General features: G+C 42.3%; 1 protein-coding gene across 7 annotated transcripts in view; it reads right to left on the bottom strand.

The window, feature by feature from the left end:
• RALGAPA2 (Ral GTPase activating protein catalytic subunit alpha 2) overlaps positions 1-20,724 on the bottom strand; it is a 326,207-nt gene that overhangs the window by 288,652 nt on the left and 16,831 nt on the right. For all 7 annotated transcript variants that reach the window (XR_010138774.1, XM_054541632.2, XM_054541631.2 and 4 more), the window contains exons 2-3: positions 5,609-5,719; positions 1,184-1,236 (exon numbers count right to left, since the gene is read on the bottom strand). Coding sequence is in view for 6 of the 7 variants with exons in the window: in XM_054541632.2 (XP_054397607.2) it covers positions 1,184-1,236; positions 5,609-5,719 (164 nt within the window). In the remaining variant the exon portion in view is untranslated. The remainder of the gene's footprint in view (positions 1-1,183; positions 1,237-5,608; positions 5,720-20,724) is intronic.

Genomic DNA, 20,724 nt, shown 5'->3' on the forward strand with positions numbered 1-20,724 from the left:
AGTTGATAAAATAGTACAAACAAATGATGGTCAGTAGATACATATTTAAGTAACACACTTAATTAAAGCTCCTGTTAAAAACAACTCATTTACACAGGTTTCATTCAAAGGAGGGTAAACACAGGAAACATAATAACCACTACAGAATATGCAGTGAATCAACGTCTGTACTCTGGGAAAGGAGTATAGCTCTCAAAGGAGAGAAAGGGGAACCAGGGCTATTGAGCACTAGCCATGAAGCCAAGTCCTGGGCTGGAAGTTTCCCATATCTTGTTTTTTTTCCATAAACCCAGAAAGCCCCTCACCATAAGGCCCTGGAGAACTCTCCTACTGTAGGAGATCTTTCCTACAGTGCTTCCCCCTCCAGCCAGCTCTGCACCTGTTCACATTAGGCCTTTCCTTTACAGCTATAAAAGTTTATCTTCTCACACTAACCTAAGCCTATACTTCTTAAACCACAAATAATTTCTTAAGAACCAACAATTAACTTTCGGAACCTATAATTCAGTTCTGAGCGTGTTCTCCAGGTACCCGTAATCTGGCCACTTATCTAATACATTTGGACAAGAAAGACTTTAAGCTTAATAAGTCAAAAACCACACCCAAACATTGTTTCAACTTTGAAAATATGATCAATGCACACAAATATACAGATGCATAAAGATCATAACCTCACTAGTAGAAAAATATATATTAAAAAAAGAGTTTTTGCATGTCAGATTTTTATATATATATGTATTTATATACATGAGACGAGTCATCTCTAATGTTAGAGTATAGGAAATTTACATAAGACTTACATATCAGTTTATATAACATTTTTGGGTTTTTTTATTTTTTTATTTTTTACAGGGCAGTTTCTCAGTGTGAATATATGACCTTTTGGAGAGCAATTCAGCAATATCTGCTACTATTTAAGATGTGTGTACTCCTCCATCTAATAATTTCACATCTAGGTACCCATACAGGAAAAACTATCACACATGCTTGCAAAAAAAGAAAATCACAAGAAAATTATTTGTAGCACGGTTTGTAAAAGCGGGAGAGTGGGAGGAAGGAAGGAAAGAAAAAAATATATGTCCACCAACAGCCATTTTTATTTGTCTTCAAATAAAATTAAAGATCAAAAATACTTTATTTCCAACAAGAATTATAAAAGCTAAATAAATTCATCAAAACTTACTTCAAAAAGGAAGAGGATGGAGTCCAGCTCCTCCCTTTGTGACTTATTATTCCCTGGAATATTAAAAAATAATTAGTTATCATGACATCATTTTTAAACTTTAGGACATTACAAATTATGCTAAAAGGCAGCTTAAAACTAGTAAGCCTCAACATACATTCATTTATTCAAAAAATAGCAAGAGGCAGTATGGAGAACACATTAGGACTGCAAACAGACAACCGAGCCAGACTGCTCGGATCCACATCCGGCAGAGCTGCCCCTTGCTAGCTGTTTGAACACAGCTTCCATGTTTTCCAATTTGTTACCAAACTATGATGGATAATTTATTCATTTCTCAACTAGTTACTTATTGGCTCAAATTGTGGCAGAATGCACAGCACAAACAAAGAAAAATTTCTAAGTTGGTAATATAAAAAGTCATAGAGCAGATAACTATAAAAATAGCATATCTTTTGGCGCAACTGCACACTGTCCTATTGATAATAACAGCAGTAATAAAACCTACAACACCTGCAGCTGAGGTTACCATTTTTGGTCCTCTCTGTGTACCAAGCATCGTGCTAAGTGCTTGGCGCATATCATTTAATATAGGAATCAACAAACCTCTTCTGTAAAGGGTCAGACAATAAATATTTTAGGCTTTGCAGGCCTCTCTTACAAACACTCAAATCTGCTGTTACAGTACAAAATCAGCCACAGACAATACATAAATAATGGATAGGGCTTGTCCAATAAAACTTTATTTACAAAACAGGCAGCTATAACCTGTGGGCCCTGATCTAACTGAATCCCCACAGCTCAATGAAGTAGATATCATTCATTCATTGAAAAAATACTACAGAATGTCTATATGCCAGGGATTATTCTAGGCCCTGAGGATACAGGAGTGAGCAAAACAGACAACAATCCCTGCCCCCAACAAGTTAATATTCTGGCAAGAGGGGGCATTCTATAAATGAGTGAGAAAAACAAGAAGGAAGGCAGACAGAGAAGCCAAAAAAGATGGTATGCAATTTTGACTGGGGAAGTCAGAGAACATCTCTCTGGTAAGGTAACATCTGAGAAAAGATCCTTTGAGGTTAGGAAGCAAGCCATATGGAAATGGGGGTTGGAAGCAAGCCATACGGAAATTTAGGGGAGGTGTATTCCAGGCAGAGGAACTGAACAATGCAAAGTCCCTGTAGCTGAACATGTCTGGCTTAGTCAGAAAACAGTCAGAAGCCCACACAAGCAGGACAGTTGGAGAAGCTGAGGATGGAGAGTAGGTGAGGCAAAGGAAGGTAGATTAGGTGGAGCCTGAGACCGCTGTAATGACCGGGAATGAGAACCCGTTTGAAAGTTTAGAGTAGCCAAGAATCACGATTTGACTCATATATATATATATATTTTTTTTGAGATGGAGTCTCACTCTGTCACCCAGGCTGGAGTGCAGTGGCGCGATCTCGGCTCACTGCAAGCTCCGCCTCCTGGGTTCACTCCATTCTCCTGCCTCAGCCTCCCAAGTAGCTGGGACTACAGGCGCCCACCACCACGCCCGGCTAATTTTTTTTGTATTTTTAGTAGAGACGGGGTTTCACCATGTTAACCAGGATGGTCTTGATCTCCTGACCTCATGATCTGCCCGCCTTGGCCTCCCAAAGTGCTGGAATTACAGGTGTGAGCCACCGCGCCTGACTCATATTTTTAAATGAGGACTCCAGCTGCTCTTTTGACAAGAAACTGTGAGATGGGAGAGGGCACAAGTGTGGAGGTGGGAGACCATTTCTGCGGCTAATGCTATAATCCAGGTGAGGATATCAGGAGTTTCAGTGTTACCAGTGTAGGCAATGAGAACAGGCCAGTGATTCTGGATGTATTTTGAAGATAGAGCCAATAACTCTGGAGTTTTGGCCTGAATAACTGCAAAGGCTGAAGTTATCACAAGATTATTTATTTCATTATTCCTTGTAGGCATTTTCTTTTATTCTTTTTTAAGGTACACTGTCTTCCCTGCACTCCAATCGAACACAGATTATATTAAAAGCAAAAAACTTCAAAAATCTCACTATTTTTATTGGTTCTTCATTATGATTCTTTGCAGTAGATTGCAAGAATGGCCACGATCAAAGACCACCGCAGTGCTTCACCTGAATTCCTTCCGCTCCATGCTTGACAACTGCCTGTTCTACAGGAGCAATCAGGGCATCTGACAAGGGGTCCCTCGATTTTTCCTCTCCACTTCAAAATGTCTCCATATCTACACTATCCCCTTATCTGCTCCTCCTTACATAGAAAGGTCACCTGTACACTCCTCTCCATGTCTCTTCTTTTTCCTTGACCTGTCTCAACCCACTTCCCCTAACACCTGCACCATTAGTTATCTCCCCCTCCAGCTGACCCACTCCTCAGTCTGCAAACAGGCCAATGCATTCCTCAATAACCTTCCCATGACCAGGGTGAGATACAATCTGTGTCTTCACATCAAACTTTCTGAAAGGATATTCTCATGGGTCATCTTCACCAGCTCACCGCCCTGTGACTCCATGTCCATCTGTTTGGCTTCCGACCTGCTCCTCACCTAGAAACTTTCTCTCCGCACTCACTAACAACCACACTGATGAGCTCTTACTCCCCAGCCCAGCTGCACCTCACGCACCAATAGGCTGACTCTACGTGACTTCAATTCTCTCTCCCCTGGGCCTCTGTGACAAAACCCTTTCCTGGTACCCCTCCCACTACTCCATCGCTTTCCTTTGCATATACCCAATAAAATAAGGAATTATCTAAAAGTACTGACCATCACTTTCTTTCTCTGTATATACTTTTTCCCTTGGCAATAGCATGATTTCACCTCTTTTCTCCCATGCTCCAGTCACCTATATTGTACTGTCCAGCCAACACCTACACCAAGGAATCCCCCATGCACCTCAAACACAGACTGCCCAAAGCCACTCTCACCCTCCTGCCTTCCAAATCTGGCTCCCCTCCAGGGTTCCTACTGCTAATGGCACCTCACAAAGCAGACTCAGTGTCCTGAAAGCATCTTTGACTTCTCCCTTTCCCTTATAACCAAGTCTCATAGATGGTAGACCCACTGAGACACAACACTTTTCTTTTCCCTTAACTACTGCCTCCTTGGATCAGGCATCACCATCCCTCACATGAATGACAGCATTGGCCTTCTAACTGGTGTTCTTGCCTCTGGTTCAATTGCTACTTTACAAGACACTTGTCATAGTAACAAACACTTTCAAGAGCTCTAACCACCTCCAGAACAAAGTCCAAACTCCTTAGCCTAGAATTCAAGGCTCCCTGCAAGCATTAACTAATTTCCTGCAAAGCTCTTTCACACACCTTTGCTGCAAGAAAAAAAAAAATGCATTTCCCATACATGTCGTAAGAACAGCCCTACCTTGACTCATGTTCTCCCCTCCAGCAGCAGTGCCGCTCTCTTCCACCTGAAATCCTGCTGTTCTTCAAGGTCCATTCCCAAGGCCACCTCTTCCCCAAAGCCTCATCTATATACTCAGCAGGAAGTCATCTCTCCCACTTCTCAAGAACCACAGAATTCTGTCTAAATCTCTCTTACAGAACAACTGACTTTTTAACTTTTTTCACAGTTATTTATGCATATGGCTTATTTTTTAAATGAATGAATGACATCTACTTCATGAAGCTGTGGGGATTCAGATTCAGCCCACAGACTACATGAAAATGAAAGAAGATGGTGACAGCAGCTACTACTTACTGACCATGGACTATGTGTCAAACTCTGTCCTAAAATGTTAGCACACCTGTGAACCTGTTTAACGCTGACAGGAGGAAGCCAACTCAGAGACAGATTAATTTGCCCAAGGAGAAACAGCTAGAAGGGTGGGGCCAGGTTCCCAACCCAGTCTGGCTCTCCAGCCTACACTATCCTGCCACTTAGGTGACAGGATGTATAATGTATACAGAACAGAATGTATAATGTGACCTTGTTGGTTTGATTTTCAAAGAGTATAGTCACAAACATATATAAACATAATACATTAATAATATATCTGGAAGGAGATGCAGGAAATCTTTAATAGTGGTTGCCTCTGCAAGCAGGGCAAAACAGACACTTGAGTTTTCATTTCAGACCCTTTTATGGAATCTAAATTTTTTCAATAGTACGCATGTATTACTTTTCTTTCTTTTTAAGTAACTTACTCCTTTGAAAATCATGCTTTCTAAGGGTGCCTTCTGCTATTTTTGCTAGCCATGTGTTGTTCAATTAACATCCGTATAAGTGAAAGCTCAAGAGAAACAAAGATGCCACCCTGTCCACCATGCTCTCACAGCTTTCCTAAAGGCGTGGCAAGAAAGAAAGCTTAAAAATGTAAAATTTGTGGCTCATGATTATATACAACTTATAAAAATGCCTGAATTTTTTTTAAAAAAAACTACCGAAATGCTTACCTTTTAATTTCAAACTATTTTCCAGTGTTATAAAATTTTCATAGAAGATGAAATATATCTGAGAATAGTTGGTCTCAAAAAACTGCTTAAGATCACTTGCATCCACATTATCTGAAAAGAAAAAGTTTCCATTTATGACAATTCACTTTATACAATTACAAGAATTTAGAAACAAACTTCTTGGAAAAGAAGGCAAGTACAACTAGTTTCATTCCCTTATAAGACAATACAAAACAAAACAGTATTCCTGTTTGTTTATTCTCCACCTAAGAGAGTTCTTAATTGAACCTTGGGTACCACCCACCACTCAGCCCTGCTCAGGAAACTGTGGGGCCAATTCAGGGAGGTCGGAGCTGATAGGAGCCAGCAACGACAGACCAGCTAGAAGGCTGGAGGTAAGCGGGGGCAGGTCTGGGGAGGGACAACATGACTTCCTGTTAGGGGATGAGGAAGTAGAGGTTCATGGAGGAGGCAGTTTTTGACACAGGCCATGAAGAGGGATGGGTTTGTATCTCTGAAAAACAACTTTGCTGGTGGAGCTCCTAAATGGACCAATCTCTGCTCCCTCCCCACCAACATAACTCTCTGGGCATGAAAAGAGAAACCAGCTCAAGTGAACTAGCACATGCTCCCCAACCACAAGCTTCTAGATGACCTGCCCCCACTCATGTATGGACACTGTAGGATCTACCACGTGTTCCTAGAGTTGCCCCTCTTGTACTAGACAGTTTGCTAAACCACAGACTGCGGATAGATAGGCGGGGGTGTGGGGAACTTAGCACAGTGACAACTCCCACTGGGGCTGATTAGCAACACAGCCAGTTCTTCCAAGGGCCCGATCAGCCAGGGTAAAACTTCACAATGCTGGGGGGTCAAAGGAGTCATCCACTGTCAACACACCTTTGTACATTTTCCTCAGCAAACAAGGTAGTTTGTGCCATTTACAGAGTCCTGACCAAGGAGTTGGTGCTTTGGGAGAATACACTAGCACCTGAGGAAAAGTAAAAACAGCTTTCTGGAGCCAGGCATTGTAGCTCACACCTATAATCCCAAATACTTGGGAAGCTGAGGCAGGGTGATCGCCCGAACTCAGGAGTTTCCTGAGGCTACAGTGAGCTATGGTTGAGCCACTGCACTTCAGCCTGGGCAACAGAGTGAGACCCCTGTCTATTAAAAACAAAGCAAAAAACAAACAAACAAACAACAAAAAGCTTCCTTAAAATTCTGCAAGGATTACTCAAGAAAAAAATGTGTTGCTCTTCAGTCTGTCAGTGTGGTACCAATTGCTTTTGCAGTCCTAACACTGTGAATCTATGTGAACATATATATTATGATGTTCAATTATGTAACGTTAGCAATAATGCAGATGATTCTGAAGAGTTGTTTTTCTCTGATAATTGTATAACAGCTTTTCGTGCAAAAATGTGCCCTGGCTCTTTGAAATAATGCATGTAAGGTGCTTATAAAGTCTTAGGAGCTGCCAATTTCACACTATATTTACTGCACCAAAATAAAACTGGGCACAGAGCTGTGAAAATTCCTAGCAAGGAACAAATTTACTGTGTGAAAGCAGGTAGCAATGAAACTAGTATCACCAACCCACATGAATATTAACATTCCTATGAGCTACACAATCCTGACAAGGAATCCTTGAGTGCCTTGTGGAGAATTTGCCAGTTCCAAGGAAGAGTTCAGTACACTTCAACTCTAATGCAAACTGCTAGCCCATCTACCACTAACTGAGCCCTCTTTCTGAAGCCAGCTTCACTCAGCTGGCTCCTACTCACCCTCACTAGTCAGCTAAAACATCCCCACCTTACCCCCAAGACTAGGTCTGCGCCTCTGCTGTGTGGCCCCCACTCTATGCTTCCCTGTCACAGAACACATCACACTTTACTTAATTCTGGTGGAATTCTGATTGAATTCCTGACTTAATTCTGATGGAATAATCTGTCTCCTCTATGAGACATATTCCCTGCCCTCACAGAACCCACAGTCTATCTCGTGAATCATTATGTCCCATGCATCTAGCACAATATTCAGTTCAATATTTTCTTGAATGAATTGAGAATCCATGAATTAGCCTACACATACAATGATAAAATAATGACTACAACTTATAAACCTACAGGAAAGAAACAGCCTAACCCTCAATCCTTGGGGCAATCAAAAGACAAATCTCATCTCTGCTGAGGACTCCTGATTTCCATCTGCAGCCCTGACATCTCCCACTGTGGGCTCTAGTCTCACAGACTGCTGCCAGCTGATTTCTCCATGTGAGGGTCTCAAAGGCCTCTCAAATTAAACACGTCCAAAGGGAAGTCCTCCATCAGATCCTGTTCTTCCCTCTGACTTTTCCGTCTCAGTGGGTTGGAACCCCCATCCACCCCGCTGCTCTGGCCAAAGCCTGGGCATCAGTCCTCACTACCCATCCCCAGTATGCCATTCTGTTAGCCTGCCTTTAACACATACGTGTTCCAGCCCTGGACTGCTTCTGCTCTCCACAGCCCTGCCTGGTCTATGTGGCCATGAGCCCTCACACAGGCTGTGACCTCTGCCCATGGCCTGGGTTCCCTGCTTCCACTCTTCTTCCATTCCCCATAGCAGCCAACTCAAATATTTAATAGAGTCAATCAAATCAGATCACTCCTCTACTCAAAACCTTCCACCTGCCTCCAGTAGTACTTAAAATCCAAACTCTTTACCATGGCCAGGCAAGGCCCTGCCTGATTTCCCCCACTCAACACGAACCCCACTGCACACCACTCTCCCCTTCACTCCCTATCCTCTAACCACTGTGGATTCTTTCCATTCCCCAAACAATCCCAAACACATTCTTCATTTGGGGCCCCTGCAGGATGCTACCCCCACTCCCAGATCTTCATTCAGCTGGTTCAGTGTATGAGACAAAGTAGCAAAAGTAGACACTATGTCTGTTCATCCTGCTTACGTAACAGCAGAATTGCACAAAACCCCTTGCCAGTAGAATTTTACAAAGCCCCTGACTCAAAGACTCGGCGCAGCCCTTCAGAAGAATGCCCTGAAGATGATAAGCAGGATACAGCACCAGTTCCCATATCTCCTGCCTGAATCACCGCATTTTCAAAAAAGATACATTCGTCTCAGCCCTTGCCTCTTCCTGTATATAAGATAATATCTGACAGGATTAATGACTACGCCTCTATAATCTATAACCAGATGGACCCTCACACCCAAACCCTGATAAGATTTTGCTCTAATGTAACTTCTGAGCACACTTAATGTAACTTCTGAGCACATTTAATGTAACTTCTGAGCACATGCAGAGTGCGCCACCTGTATATAAACTGTGGGCTAAAGCACTACTTTGGAGCAGTCTAACAGACACTCTCTGACTCTCCCTGGTTGTGAACCTCAGCAAGACTTCTGAATAAAACTAACTTTAATTTTTTTAATCAACAGGTCTCATCTTTCAGAACCTGGATCACACACGACTTCCTCAAAGAAATCTGCAAGTGCCCCCATGTGTCACTCTACATTTCCTCCTCCCCCCGGCCCTCTCCCTTGGTAGGCTCTGCAGTGAACGTGCCTCAGACACAGAATACCATAAGCTGGCAAACAATTTCTCTAGCATGGAGGATGTGGGTGTGCTGACGCAGCAAGCTGGCACAGAAAGCTACTGGGAGATCAACAAGTCCCCATCTTTCCCTCCCTTATTCCCTCATTTCCTCAGATACTCAAGTATCAGCAAACCAAACAAAGAGGGTCCTCAACATGTTTAAGGATCCCTCTTATACACTGAGATGTCCTCATGAGGCCAAAAGTCCAGGTAACAACCACCTTTATCCTCAGCCATCCAATATCTTTCTTGTGGATAAGGCATTGGTGGTGTTGAGCTTAAGTACTCACTAACAAGACAACTAGATACGTTCCAGGGAACCCAAAACACAGTGTATCCGGAAGCATAGCATCTACAGCACACTCAGTTCATGTACATGTGTTGAGAACTCCTCAGTGGTCTGGGCACCCTCTTCACGCAATTCCCCCTGACAGCACTTCAGAAGAGTTGAAATCATCCCTTTATTAATTTGCTGCCTCGTTGTCTGGCTGCTAGAATGCAAGCAGCATAAAGGCAGAAATCTCATCTGCTTTGTTCACTGTTGCATCCCCAGCCTAAAGAACAGAGCTTGGTACAAGAAAGGTACTTAACACATTTGTTAAATGAATAACCAAATAACAAATATCAGATATTTTATCTTTAATTCAAAATCTAGAATCATTTCTTGATTTGTCTTTTCTTAAAAGACTCATCAGAAGAATAGTTATAAAGCAAGCATAGGTCTCAGGGAAGACAATCACAGGCAATGGAATTTAGCAACCTGCGAAAAGAAACACAAGAAAGGATCAAAAGCCTAATTTTTAACAAGGCTAATTTCAGAAACATAGAGATATAACAGGAAGACTTTGCTCAATTTAAAAAAAAAAAAAAAAAAAAAAAGACAACTATGACCACAAACTTCCTTCCGACAGGCATTCTTGACCCACTCATTCAAACATTTACTAGCCCCTATCCATGTCAACAAGTGCTGTGCTAATCCTTAAAAAATTCAAAGAGAATAAGACCCGAGGCCCTCAGGGGTGCACAGGTAAACAAACAAGTAACAGAACAGGCACGATGGCTGAAGCCCATGCTGGACACCAAAGCAGGGAGTGGATAAGGCCACATGGGGAGGCTAGGAATGCTAATGTCATACATTTATGTCATGCTTTATGCTTTAAAGGAAATGTTCATGAGTTTATTTTATTTGACCCTCATCATAGCCCAATGAAATAGATGGGCAGGTGTGATTAAGAGAAAGAAATCTCAGGGTCAGGATCTCAAGTGACCTGCCCAAGGTAACACAGCCTGTTGGGGACGTCAACAGAACCCCTGCTCTGGTCCTGCGACTCCATAACTGAGTGGTACAAAGGCCTCAGGGACAAATGGGAATAAATCAGTCAGGTATATAAAAGAAATAAATCATCACCTTGAGGATGAGCAGGAGAGCCAGAGGAGAAAGAACAGGAGCAAAAGCCCAAGGTAAGAAACAGGAGTGAGTGACACTGAAGAAGCAGCTCCTGGAACTTGCCCCACAGCCTCTCAGGGCTGTAGGGAAAAGGGAGGGAGGGCAAGGCCACGCTCCAGAGTCCAGATGGGAACCCACCTTTGAAGGGATGGCTTCCAGGGTTTGGCATGGAATGGATGCTAGCACACTGGCTTACTACTATTACAGAACTCAGGGAAGCATGTCCAAATTAACCACAGGGAAGCAAATGGCAGACAGCCTGGCAGAGCTAGAGGTCATTTCTGAATTTTTAAAGAAATCTCCTTTAACTTCTCATTTTCCTGCACCACCAACCAAAGATAATCTTCTACATACCACCCAAAACCACCCTCTTCCACTCCTTTGTCCAGCTAAACCTCTTGTTGATTAGTATTTCTCCACATCTAGCTGGAAGGCAACAGCAAAGGTTGAGGGCAAAACCTCTGGGGCACACTGCCTGGATTCAAATGCAGAAGCCACAGGACCTTGGACAAGTTATTTAAACACTCCAATCCTCAATTTCATCTTAAAAATAGGGCTAACAGGCCAGGCATGGTGGCTCATACCTGTAATCCCAGCACTTTGGGAGGCCGAGGCTGGTGGATCACTTGAGGTCAGGAGTTCAAGACCAGCCTGGCCAACATGGTGAAATCCTGACTCTACTAAAAATACAAAAATTAGCTGGGTATGGTGGCGTATGCCTGTAATCCCAGCTACTCGGGAGGCTGAGGGAGGAGAATTGCCTCAACCTGGGAGGAGCCGAGATCGCACCACCGCACTCCAGCCTAGACGACAGAGTGAGACTACATCTCAGAAAAAAAGAAAAAAATAGGGCTAACAATGGTTCTTACATCACAGGGCTGCTGTGATGATAAAATGAGCATATTTAGAGTGCTTATAAGAGCTTCAGTCAGCATTATAGAAATGTCAGTAGTTTTAGAATTACTTTGCTCCTAGCAAAGGTCACTAATCCTAATACAGCAGTAAGTACTACCAGTAAACACACCCACAAAACCAGTGGGATTATCCCTCTATTTCCTTCCACATATAATCCTCTTCAATAGCAATTCTATTGCTTTTTATTTGGAAGGGTCATAACACAGTCTCACGAAAACCTGCTTCAGCAGACGCCTAGAAAGCATCAAAGGAAGGGAAAAAGTCCTCATCTCACTCAGGAGCCTCAGTGGGATGCTATCAAGGGAGGAAGGAGCTCGTGTTCAGTTCTCCCCTAATAGGGAATGACCCCCCTGCACCTTCTATACTGCCTACACCCCTCCATTCCCAAGCCAGAACTAAGAGCCATCCAAGCCCTGCCTACGGTCCTGTGTGTAGATGGAAGATAGGTGTCCTTTACTATTTTAGTGAAATTCCCTGGATAATGGCACTGAAGGCCTGATGATCAAGATAACAGCCTGGTGACAGGAAAAAGGGTAAGTGAAGAATGTAAGGCAAACTTGACAACTTAATAAAACAGTCATTCAGAAGCACTCAGTGAGAACAAAAAAAATAATGAAGTGCAAAAGCACTAGTCAGACACAAGACAGAAAATGCAGACAAGGATGGATATCATTAGTAATGCACCATTACTTACTTATAGGCTAATATGATTCTGGCGATTTCACATTTAAACAGCTGCCTAGGTCCCTGGGTAGTTTGTAGAAATGCCACAAATCATTCCTTCCTTCCATCCACACATTTGGATGGTGCCCAACCGCAGTGATCCAGGACTGATCTCCTGACTTGCTTTGGCCAAAAAGGCCTTAAAAATGTGGCAGTGGTTGCTGGGAGAGCCCCAAGTAGTTGCTGATCCAAGAAAAATGAGAAAATTCATGAAGAGCTGAACCCAACCCACCAGTCTGGAGCCAACCCCAGGCAACCATCAGTGAGAAGAAGAACCACCCCAGCCAATACAGACCTAACACAGTGAGGGAGAAAAATGGATGCCTGTTGCTGTAAAGCTCATGCAAGCTGCTAGGTTTGGGAAGGTTTGTTATGCAACACTATTATAGAAATGGTGGTGCAGAAGAAGAAACTCAGTACAGAACAGCCTCGCCGGTCATGAGGGCCAGCAAACCTATGAAGAGATACCCCCAAGTATAACACATCATCCCCTCCATTAAAGGAAAAGCAGGAAAAACGAATCCAAGTTACAGAGGCTGCCCACTGACACAAACTTTCTGTCAACAGTGATCCATGCTAGCCAGACTGAAGGCAGGAATTCCTTTTCCTGACACCAGCCAGTATGTTTCAGTACCTCCTGTGCGTGCAGTAATGTGCGAACTGCAGGTTAAAAGCTTAGCTACATCAGGAGGCAAAAACCTACAAAATAAGACTTTCCAGATTCAGCAGGCAATCAGATCATTAAACAGGAGGTATACCATGACTGGCTTTAATGGCCAATCAACACTCTTATCATCATCATTATTAAAGAGAAATTCACATCTGAAAAATGCCTATAAATACAGACTTTAAAACGTCTCCTGGAGAATCACTTGAACCCGGGAGGCAGAGGTTGCAGTGAGCCAAGATTGCGCCACTGCACTCCAGCCTGGGCAACAAGAGCAAAACTCCATGTCAAAAAAAAAAAAAAAAGAAAAGAAAGTATCCTGGACTGATTATTTGCAAATACAAAGTATTCATGTGGATGAAAATACTAATTTACAAAGCAGAAAACTTAATGCATCAGACAAAAGACTCCAGCCCCAGTGCTATCATGGCGTGAAACTCGAGATCTGGTGAAAGATGTGGTGTGAGAAGCCCAGGTGGGGAAGGATGGAATAGGAAGTGGGCTGTGAAGGAAGCAGAGAGTCCCTTTAGTCCCCTTAGCTAAGCTAGTCATCCCCACAAGTCAGTTCACAGGTAAGGACACCTTGCCCGGCTCCTCACATACTGCTCTTAGATGCCCCTCCTACTTCTATACCGCAGTCTCCCCGACCAGACTGTTAGCAGAGAGTGTCAGGTCTCCATTCAGCCAAAGCATAGGTATTGAATACATGTGTACTAAATAAACACATCAAACAGCAGAATTTAGATATATAGAGAGGCTTCATAATTAATCCTTTCAAGCATTCCTGAAGGTCACAGCAAATAACAAAAATGATTTTTTAAAAATCAAGGTAAAACCTCTTACAATAATGAACCAAAAAAGATTCCTCCAAATCAGGAATCAGGACTACTACCCTAGATACAGATGATAAATTACTAAAAGTAACAAGCAATGAAGGTCCACCCTGCAGCTAGTATTAATTTCTTGTAAATAGTAACATTTTCAAAAGAATGATGGAGCAAATGTATGTTCATCCCTTAAGTTACCAACAGCATTCATATTATTAAATTACCTTTTATATACCATCTATTATATAAAAGTCTCTATGTTATGTAAGAAAAATCTGAAATCAGAAACATCCTCCTCAGCACTAAAATTTTTAAACTTGTTGATATATTTTAAGTGAATTTATATTAATTTAATTACATTCTTTTACTTTTTAACAACTAATTTTCTACAAAACAGCAAGGAATTATCACCATCATATTTGTTTTACACACACATATATATTATGCCTGCTACAAATGTAAAACTTAAGGCATAACTATGAGTAAATATTACCAAAATCACACTTTCTAAAAAATAAAATAAGACAGGAACAGTGGCTCACGCCTGTAATCCCAGCACTTTGGGAGGCCGAGGCGGGCAGATCACGAGGTCAAAAGATCAAGATCATCCTGGCCAACATGGTGAAACCCCGTCTCTACTAAAAATACAAAAATCAGCTGGGCATGATGGTGCGCGCCTGTAATCCCATCTCCTTGGGAGGCTGAGGCAGGAGAATCACTTGAACCCGGGAGGTGGAGTTTGCAGTGAGCCGAGATCGCGCCACTGCACACCAGCCTGGTGACAGGGCGAGACTCCGTCTCAAAAAGATAAAAATAAAAAAATACAGTATGTCCTCAGGCCCGCAATTTCCTCCTCTCAATTAAAGTGAGGAAAATTGGTAGAGATCACAAAAAAGACTCTTAATACAATTGTTACAAGGAATTTCAAAAATTAAAGAAAATTAACATAATCACTCTCAGTTAGGGAGCTCACTCCTCCTGCAGATTCAGCCAGCAGCTCAGGGCAGAGGTTCCCTCAGTTCCTGGCCTGTCATCTGAGTTCTGTCCCACAAACCGAAATACCAACAGCAAATCCCTTCCTGGATTTTCTGCTTCAAGAAAATCCACCCCTAACCTCACTCACCCTTCCCCAAACCTTCCCTGTCCACTACCCCCTCTCATCTCTGTCATATCTTTTTCAGTCTAAGGTTATTTATAGAATTTCTGCAAAGCTTTATGAACCAAAAGACATAAGTGTATTCTACAAGTACACTTGTCTAATATCATCAAGATTTCGTATTTCAGAAAAATTCTCTGAAGTATTATACTTTCAGTCTGCACCCACTTTAACATAAACATCACTGGAAACATTTGATATGGAATTACTCCTGAAGTCATCCAGAACTTAAGTAATAATGTACTCAAGATAACCCTGGCCCCTCCTTTAATACACAGCACCCCACCAGAGTGATGGGAGATCCTCCCCTTGCTCCTTGCAAGACCCCCCATTCCCTCCTCCTTATCTAGCTACCATGAGCTGCCTAAGAAACCGCACTCAGTAAGGAGACTATAATTAGAAGTAATCATGGACCACCCCCTAGGTACACATCAGGAGATGTCCCATCAGGCCTTGCACTCAGGTTTCCATCCATCTCCTGGGAAATCCAGTTCCCACATGATCTTCATCTCTGACTGTCACCCCCATACAGCTCTGGGCATCACTAATCTCACCCTAGCTTCCTAACCCTACCCTCCCACCCACTATATCCAATAAAGCTCACCAAATCCCATCTTCCATGCCACCTGTAAAGGCTGTTTCCTTTCAGGTGTACCTGAAACCTGGAAGTCCCCTCAGCACACTGCTTCCTTGCAGTCTGCCTGGTAAGGCTTTTGTCTTCCTCCTACACTCACATACCACCAAGCCTAAGATGAGACAGGTGGCCCCCTTGCTCCCCACTGCAATCTCCAGACCATTCTGGTCCTTCCTTCACACACAGAGTGCTCCTCTGCTGCTCACACCATCTACCTCCAACTACATCTGTACCAACTTTCACTGACTGGAGTTGCACAATATTTCCCACATCCCAAGACACTCTCCCAAAGATTCCAGGGCCCGACTAACTGTCTTTCAGTACATTACTAGCACTGTCTTCACTCTTGGTGGTTTCAACATTTATATACATGATGCCTGACTCCCCCATCTCTAATGAGGTTGTTTTCTACCCTACCTCTGCCGCCCACACCCACAGCCAGATCCTAGACCCGATGGTTACTTACAATCTCCCCACCTGCAAGCCTCAGTTTCAAGAAATCCACTCTCTCGTCACCCGCTATTTCTTATCCTTCCCGCCCACTCCTTCTGGAACCCTAATTCCAACAACTCTTCAACCTTACTGGGTCCTTGAATCCAATAACCCCACCATCTTGTCACTATCTCTGATGCCCCTCAAGTCCTCACTTCCTTTCTTTCTCAATTTAACTTCCACAGTTCCTCTTTTTAGTCAGTCATTTCACTGTCCTTCAACCCCTCTGCCTCTTTCTCCCTCTAACGTATTCACACAATAAAACCCCGGTCTCAGTTTCAACCTGATTCAATTGAAAGTATTTATCAGAGCACAGGCCATGTACTGGATACAAAAGATTTTTTAAAATTTTGTATTAAATATTTAATGCATGTGAAAAAAACAAGTTTTGTATATACGTAATTTATGATGTATAATAAAACAAACACCTTAAATCACCCACCCAACAAAAGCATCCAGTCCAATCAGGCTTTGACACCACTCCCCGACACTGCGCTAAGGAGTTCCACATCGCTAATCCAATGGCCAATTTTCACTTCTCTCCAGGGCCAATAGCAGATACACATGTAATCTGTGCCCAAGCACCACCAGCCTGGTCCATCAGAAGGAAGGGGAGTCTAGAACCCTGACATAAAACTTCTGGATGTATGTTGGGGCCTAAAGTGTATATTCCTATTGCAAGTGATATAGTTTGGATATTTGTCCCCTCCAAATCTCTTGTTGAAATCTGATCCCCAGTATTGGAGGTGGGGCCTGGTGGAAGACATATGGATCATGGGGGTGGATTCCTCATGAACATCCTGGTGCTGTCCTTACAGTAATGAGTGAGTTCTCTCTCTATTAGTTCCCATGAAAACTGATTGTTACAAAGAGGCTGGCACCACCTCCTCTCTCTTATCATGTGATGCCCACTCCCCTTTGCCTTCTACCATGAATGGAAGCTTCCTAAGGCCCTCAAAAGAGGAAGATGCTGGTGCCATGCTTCTTGTATAGCCTGCAAAACCATGAGCCAAATAAACTTCTTTTCTTTATAAATTACCCATTATTCCTTTATAGGAACACAAAGGGACTACGACCATAGGAAATGAAACAAAGTCATCTTTTAGCTCCACTGACAGGTTTGTTTCTTACATACAATTATAGCCATGTTGTACATACTAGTTTAAATTACTAAAAAATTTTCCATAAATATACATTCAAAAATTTATCATAACTGACCATTTATTTCCACAAGCATTCTTCATAGTATTTTAAACTAAAAACTGAGAGCAGCCTGGAGCAGACACTGTTGCTTTCTCTCCAGCTCCTTCATGTCACCCACCAACCACAAACAGACCCTCCCTCTTCCTAACAGAGCCTCCATTTGCTCAGGGATCTCCTCCTCCACAAAGCAGTGCCCCTCTCGGAAGCTGGCCTGTTCGCAGCCCCAGAGGGAGGACCTGATACTGCTGAGCCAATTATGGTGGCAACATGCCCCTTGCCAGTGACTCAAGCCTGTGACCCAATGCTGATCAATACAAAACAATAGGAAGTCTGATGAAGATAGCTGAGAAAAGCTTTACTGATTTTAAGAAAGAAGTGTCCCTTTTTTCCTGCCTTTGGATATCATTCTATCTGGGTGCAATGGCTGTGGGCATTTTGCCACCCTGAGGACAAACCTGCCACACTAAGGATAGCAAAGCCAAGAGGTGGAAAGCATCTGGACTGTCAACATCACCGAACTCATGAATTAGCTAACTCTGGGGCCTCCCTGCCTTGGGACCTCTTTTTATAGGAGAAAGAAATTCTTATTACTTGCTTATATTTGAGTTTTTTGTTACTTACAACCAAAAATATCCTTGTAGGCAGACAGCTGAAATAAAATTTGCCAATTCCAACAGGAAACAAACACTAGTGTCAACTGAAAAGATCACAGAAGTTATAATATTAATCCTACTTCATTTCTGAAGGCATATTGTTTTCATTTCTTTATTCCTATAAAGTAAACCAGATGTAGAACATCAAATTCTTAGAAATCAGATAAACAGTAACACTTCGCTATCCAGGAGTGATAGTCCTTGTGTAAAAGTAATTCTGTATAAAGATATAGTCCAAATACTTAGTGTTAAAGTTTTTAAAAGTAGAGCTATTTTTACTTAACATTTTTGACACACATTTCTCAAATGCAGGATTCTAAAACTTTGTTTTTAACAGATATCAAATACCAATATCATCAAACACACTATAGAAACTGATATCCAAATCAAATGTGAGTTATATTACATTTTAATATATTTATCTCTCTTTCAGGAATCAAGTTTCATCAGACATTTTAAAGTCAGTGCACACTTGGACCTCCTTTTCTTGATCTGAATTGGAGCTAGCCTACATTATAATCAAAATCGCTCCTGAGGGGAAAAGTTGGAGACAGAAATAAAATGACTACAGCCTAGGAGCTGTAGTCACCTCTACCCCTCTAACTAAGGAGGCAGGAAAGTGATGAGGAGAGTTTTTACAGCTGTCGAATAATGTCTCATGTCAAATAATTATGATTAACAGTAATAACAGCTCACAAAACAGCTTTGTATACATTGACCCAACCTCCAACAACCACAGGATAGTGGGTACCATTCTTACCCCCACTAGAAAGGGTAGGTCACTGCCAGGACTCGCACCCAAACAGTCAGGCTCCCATACTGTTCACTCAATTAAGTGTAATACTAATAGAAAGTTGGCCGGGCATGGTGGCTCACACCTGTAATCCTAGTACTTTGGGAGGCTGAGGCCTGCAGATCACTTGAGCCCAGGAGATCGAGACCAGCCTAGGTAACATGGTGAAACCCCATCTCTACAAAAAATACAAAGGTTAGCGGGACATGGTGGCGTGTGCCTGTAGTCCCAACTACTTGGGAGGCTGAGATGAGAGGATGGCTTGAGCCTGGGATGTGGAGGTTGCAGTGAGCCATGATTGAGCCACTGCACTCCAGCCTGGGCAACAGAGCTAGACCTTGTCTCAAAAAAATGAAAAATAAAATTTCAAAAAAGATACTGTAACTTAAAAAAAAAAAAGTGAGGGAGGAGGTTAAGGGAAGCATGCCTGGAAATATATTTTGTTTTATTTTGTTGTAAAACAAAAAGAACACAGGAGAGATATGGTACAAGTCACAGAACTTAATAGTTATTAAATACAAAAGTACACCCAGAAGTTGGTTTGTTTAAAAAGTACACCAGAGGCAGTTTGCAAGTGGAATGACCTTCCTCCTAGACAGTTCAAAATGGTGGCATTTCTGTGAAATTAACTCAGTAAAGACTGAAGTGGCTTTCCCCAAGGGACCCTCTTTACCTCCAGGAAATCATCATATTATCCCAGCTTGTGAGCAGCCTCCAATATTGTCATCTCTGCTGTGTCCCTAACACAAGAAACCGAAGGCCCTTCTGGTCACTGGGCAGTCACTCACAGGCACACAATCTGCTAACAGCATGTGAAGGCCTGAAACTCATGACCTGAAGGATGGGTGATAGGGAATTTTGTTATAGGAGTCCAGTGGAACACGCTACAGCCATTTAAGTCTTATGTAATTCTTCACTTACTGATGTGGAAAAATATCCAAGGCTTTAAGTCAAAAACACAGTGTTAGACCATGCAGAATGACTATTCACGTAAAACCATGTTTGTGTGTGTAAGCGAGGCAGGTGCAGGGAAGAGAGAGAGAAAGGAATGCACCCAAGCAAGAGCCAGCCTGGAAAGTACGTTCACCGGGATTTCAGCAATGCTTGGCAGGGGACTGCAGAATTTGAGAATCCCTCGATACCTAATTTATTTTTCATATATTCATATTATCCAAATGTTTATAATGAGTATGTAAAATTGTAGAATCAGAAAAAACTATAAGGCTGTTTTGGGGGGTACTTCCAGGGCATTCGAGAAAGGGATTTTTTTCAAAGCCTGAATATTTACTGCAAAAAACTCATCAATCACGACACCAGGCCATACTTTTCTCCAAACCTGTCTTACTTTTCAACTTTGAAGAAACCTTAAGACCCAAACAATATATAAAAGAGTATCTTTACCAATTCTAAAATGTTGTAAAAAACAGCAAATGACTTAAATTTTCTCTGTCCAACTTTTAAATTACTCCTTCTGTAACAGCACATACATGGTACATAATGCCTTGGAATGACCTAGTTATCTGGAGGTGCTTTGCTGTCTTTGTGTTTCTCTAGACATCCTTCACTGAAAAGGATAAAAAATAATAGAACTGGGCAGAAAGACATTTCTCTGTCCAGCCATTCAGCAGCTAGCACTGAGTAGGCATGAGCAAATGTTTAACACTTTTGAATGCAAAGAAGTGATGAAATTTCCAGTCACAATGAGACCCATTCCCAAGACCTGGGAGCCTTAGTCCATGTGAGTCAACCTTTCCTTGTTGTGCTTAAACCTGACGCTGACTGACTGTCAACGGACAGAACAGAAGCTTCTTCTTAGCACACTATAAAAGTGCTAAAGAGCTGGTTTATGCTCAGAAATGATGTCTCTGGAAGAATACAAATGATTCTCCTCCTGTATGTAGCTAACCTAATACTGTCATATTTTGAAACACCACAGCCACCTTTCTGAGTAAGACATAAGGTTCAGTTAGCAACACTGGTTCACAGAATTACGTCTTTGCAATTAACA

Source organism: Pongo abelii, chromosome 21 (assembly GCF_028885655.2).
Source record: "Pongo abelii isolate AG06213 chromosome 21, NHGRI_mPonAbe1-v2.0_pri, whole genome shotgun sequence".
In the NCBI taxonomy this organism is placed as follows: domain Eukaryota; kingdom Metazoa; phylum Chordata; class Mammalia; order Primates; family Hominidae; genus Pongo; species Pongo abelii.